At 53.6% G+C, this 4,763-nt stretch overlaps 1 protein-coding gene across 1 annotated transcript; it reads right to left on the bottom strand.

Annotated features, from left to right (window-relative positions):
• Positions 1–1,319: 1,319 nt before the first annotated feature.
• Positions 1,320–1,943, bottom strand: LOC137539064 (S-antigen protein-like). Its single transcript, XM_068261572.1, has one exon. The coding sequence runs from the start codon at positions 1,941–1,943 to the stop codon at positions 1,320–1,322; it is 624 nt and encodes a 207-aa protein (XP_068117673.1).
• Positions 1,944–4,763: the final 2,820 nt, after the last annotated feature.

The raw sequence follows: 4,763 nt of genomic DNA, 5'->3' as shown, positions 1-4,763 counted from the left end.
TGTATCTGTCTGTCTCTGTGGACTGTGTCTGTCTGTCCTGTCTTTGTGCCCTGTATCTGTCTGTCTCTGTGGACTGTGTCTGCCTGTCTGTGGACTGTGTCTGCCTGTCTGTAGACTGTGACTGTCTTTCCTGTCTCTGTGGACTGCGTCTGTCCTGTCTCTGTGCACTGCATCTGTCCTGTCTCTGTGCACTACGTCTGTCCTCGGAGCAGTGCTTTTCAGCGCTGCTAGATTTGGGCACAGCCAGCGCCGCCATAGACTGTAATGGGAATCAGTCTATAGTGGCCCTCAGTGAGTAACGTCGGCTTCGTCAGAAGACGGAGCCGAGGTTGCTTAAAAACATAATAATTCGGCCTCCAGCAATCGCTGGAAGCCGAATTATTTCATTCCCCCACTATCCATGGCGGCCTGGAGGGGGAATAGTAATTAACACGGCCCGGACTTGTGCAGCAGCAGGATCAGCCATATACTGCTGTATCCTGCGCCCAAGTCTACCGGCGCCGATTTCAAATGTACTCTCTGTCCTGTCTCTGTGCACTGCGTCTGTCCTGTCTCTGTGCACTGCGTCTGTCCTGTCTCTGTGCACTGCACTGTGTCTGTCCTGTCTCTGTGCACTGCACTGCGTCTGTCCTGTCTCTGTGCACTGCATCTGTCCTGTCCTGTCTCTGTGCACTGCGTCTGCCCTGTCTCTGTGCACTGCACTGTGTCTGTCCTGTCTCTGTGCACTGCGTCTGTCCTGTCTCTGTGCACTGCGTCTGTCCTGTCTCTGTGCACTGCACTGTGTCTGTCCTGTCTCTGTGCACTGCACTGCGTCTGTCCTGTCTCTGTGCACTGCATCTGTCCTGTCCTGTCTCTGTGCACTGCGTCTGTCCTGTCTCTGTGCACTGCATCTGTCCTGTCCTGTCTCTGTGCACTGCGTCTGCCCTGTCTCTGTGCACTGCGTCTGTCCTGTCTCTGTGCACTGCGTCTGTCCTGTCTCTGTGCACTGTGTCTGTCCTGTCTCTGTGCACTGCGTCTGTCCTGTCTCTGTGCACTGCACTGCGTCTGTCCTGTCTCTGTGCACTGCACTGCGTCTGTCCTGTCTCTGTGCACTGCACTGCGTCTGCCCTGTCTCTGTGCACTGCGTCTGTCCTGTCTCTGTGCACTGCGTCTGTCCTGTCTCTGTGGACTGCGTCTGTCCTGTCTCTGTGCACTGCACTGCGTCTGTCCTGTCTCTGTGCACTGCACTGCGTCTGTCCTGTCTCTGTGCACTGTGTCTGTCCTGTCCTGTCTCTGTGCACTGCATCTGCCCTGTCTCTGCGGACTGCGTCTGCCCTGCCTCAGCGGAGTGCGTCTGCCCTGTCTCTGCGGACTGCATCTGCCCTGTCTCTGCGGACTGCGTCTGCCCTGTCTCTGCGGACTGCGTCTGCCCTGTCTCTGCGGACTGCGTCTGCCCTGTCTCTGCGGACTGCGTCTGTCCTGTCTCTGTGGACTGTGTCTGTCCTGTCTCTGCGGACTGCTTCTGTCCTGTCTCTGCGGACTGCGTCTGTCCTGTCTCTGCGGACTGTGTCTGTCTCTGCGGACTGCTTCTGCCCTGTCTCTGCGGACTGTGTCTGTCCTGTCTCTGTGTCTGTCCTGTTTCCGTGTCTGTCCTGTCTCTGTCCTGTCTCTGTGTCTGCCCTGTCTCTGCGGACTGCGTCTGTCCTGTCTCTGCGGACTGTGTCTGTCCTGTCTCTGCGGACTGTGTCTGTCCTGTCTCTGCGGACTGCGTCTGTCCTGTCTCTGCGGACTGCGTCTGTCCTGTCTGCGGACTGCGTCTGTCCTGTCTCTGCGGACTGCGTCTGTCCTGTCTCTGCGGACTGCGTCTGTCCTGTCTCTGCGGACTGTGTCTGTCTCTGCGGACTGCTTCTGCCCTGTCTCTGCGGACTGTGTCTGTCCTGTCTCTGTGTCTGTCCTGTTTCCATGTCTGTCCTGTCTCTGTCCTGTCTCTGTGTCTGCCCTGTCTCTGCGGACTGCGTCTGTCCTGTCTCTGCGGACTGCGTCTATCCTGTCTCCGTGGGCTGTCTGTCCTGTTTCTGTGGACTGCATCTGTCTCTGCGGACTGTGTCTGTCCTGTCTCTGTGGTTTGCGTTTGTCTGCCTGTCTGCGAACTGTGACTGTCTGTCCTGTCTCTGTGGACTGCTTCTGTCCGTCTGTGGATTATGTCTGTCTGTCTCTGTGTTTTATGTCTGTCTGTCTCTGTATGCTGTGTCTGTCCTGTTTCTGTGGACTGCATCTGTCTCTGTGGACTGTGTCTGTCCTGTCTCTGTGATTTGCATTTGTCTGCCTGTCTGTGAACTGTAACTGTCTGTCCTGTCTCTGTGAACTGCTTCTGTCTGTCTGTGGATTGTGTCTGTCTGTCTCTGTGTTTTGTGGCTTTCTATGTGGACTGCATCTGTCCTGTCTCTGCGGACTGCGTCTGTCCTGTCTCTGCGGACTGTGTCTGTCTCTGCGGACTGCTTCTGCCCTGTCTCTGTGGACTGTGTCTGTCCTGTCTCTGTGTCTGTCCTGTTTCCGTGTCTGTCCTGTCTCTGTCCTGTCTCTGTGTCTGCCCTGTCTCTGCGGACTGCGTCTGTCCTGTCTCTGCGGACTGCGTCTGTCCTGTCTCTGCGGACTGCGTCTGTCCTGTCTCCGTGGGCTGTCTGTCCTGTTTCTGTGGACTGCATCTGTCTCTGCGGACTGTGTCTGTCCTGTCTCTGTGGTTTGCGTTTGTCTGCCTGTCTGCGAACTGTGACTGTCTGTCCTGTCTCTGTGGACTGCTTCTGTCCGTCTGTGGATTATGTCTGTCTGTCTCTGTGTTTTACGTCTGTCTGTCTCTGTATGCTGTGTCTGTCCTGTTTCTGTGGACTGCATCTGTCTCTGTGGACTGTGTCTGTCCTGTCTCTGTGATTTGCATTTGTCTGCCTGTCTGTGAACTGTAACTGTCTGTCCTGTATCTGTGAACTGCTTCTGTCTGTCTGTGGATTGTGTCTGTCTGTCTATGTGTTTTGTGGCTGTCTATGTGGACTGCATCTGTCCTGTCTCTGTGGACCAGGGCTGGCGCTATAATGAGGACAGCAAGGCTATTGCCCCCAATATGCCCCACCCTCTGGCTATATTAAACCATGGCTGCAAGACTGAGAGTCTTCCGCAACCAGGGTTAATGCAGAATACGCGCGTCGGAGTTAGTGTTGGGCGAACATCTAGATGTTCGGGTTCGGGCCGAACAGGCCGAACATGGCCGCGATGTTCAGGTGTTCGACCCGAACTCCGAACATAATGGAAGTCAATGGGGACCCGAACTTTTGTGGTTTGTAAAGCCTCCTTACATGCTACATACCCCAAATTTACAGGGTATGTGAACCTTGGGAGTGGGTACAAGAGGAAAAAAAAATTAGCAAAAAGAGCTTATAGTTTTTGAGAAAATCGATTTTAAAGTTTCAAAGGGAAAACTGTCTTTTAAATGCGGGAAATGTCTGTTTTCTTTGCACAGGTAACATGTTTTTTGTCGGGAAGTGCAGTCATAAATGTAATACATATAAGAGGTTCCAGGAAAAGGGACCGGTAACGCTAACCCAGCAGCAGCACACGTGATGGAACAGGAGGAGGCGCAGGAGGAGAAGGCCACGCTTTGTGAGACACAACAACCCCGGCCTTGCATGAGGGCAAGAAGCGTGCGGATAGCATGCTTTGTACCGCCATGCAGTCATAAATGTAATAAAGATAAGAGGTTCCATAAACAGGGTCCGGCAACGCTAACCCAGCAGCAGCAGCAGCAGCACACGTGATGGAACAGGAGGAGGCGCAGGAGGAGAAGGCCACGCTTTGTGAGACACAACAACCCAGGCCTTGCATGAGGACAAAAAGCGTGCGGATAGCATGCTTTTTACCGCCATGCAGTCATAAATGTAATAAAGATAAGTGGTTCAATAAACAGGGACCACGCGGCAACGCTAACCCAGCAGCAGCAGACGTGATGGAACAGGAGGAGGCGCAGGAGGAGAAGGCCACGCTTTGTGAGACACAACAACCCAGGCCTTGCATGAGGGCAAGAAGCGTGCGGATAGCATGCTTTGTACCGCCATGCAGTCATAAATGTAATAAAGATAAGTGGTTCAATAAACAGGGACCACGCGGCAACGCTAACCCAGCAGCAGCAGACGTGATGGAACAGGAGAAGGCGCAGGAGGAGAAGGCCACGCTTTGTGAGACACAACAACCCAGGCCTTGCATGAGGGCAAGAAGCGTGCGGATAGCATGCTTTGTACCGCCATGCAGTCATAAATGTAATAAAGATAAGTGGTTCAATAAACAGGGACCACGCGGCAACGCTAACCCAGCAGCAGCAGACGTGATGGAACAGGAGCAGGCGCAGGAGGAGAAGGCCACGGTTTTTGAGACACAACAACCCAGGCCTTGCATGAGGACAAAAAGCGTTCGGATATAGCAGCAATGCTTTTTGCCGCCATGCAGTCATAAATGTAATACAGATGAGAGGTTCAATAAACAGGGACCGGAAACGCTACACCATCCCAGATGTTCATTGGTCATGTTACTTGGTTGGGGTCCTGGAGTGTTGCGTAGTCATTTCCAATCCAGGATTGATTCATTTTAATTTGAGTCAGACGGTCTGCATTTTCTGTAGAGAGGCGGATACGCCGATCTGTGACGATGCCTCCGGCAGCACTGAAACAGCGTTCCGACATAACGCTGGCTGCCGGGCAAGCCAGCACCTCTATTGCGTACATTGCCAGTTCGTGCCAGGT

The sequence above is a fragment of the Hyperolius riggenbachi genome, chromosome 1, assembly GCF_040937935.1.
Source record: "Hyperolius riggenbachi isolate aHypRig1 chromosome 1, aHypRig1.pri, whole genome shotgun sequence".
NCBI classification, from domain to species: domain Eukaryota; kingdom Metazoa; phylum Chordata; class Amphibia; order Anura; family Hyperoliidae; genus Hyperolius; species Hyperolius riggenbachi.
This window is presented reverse-complemented; position numbering and strand designations above follow the sequence as displayed.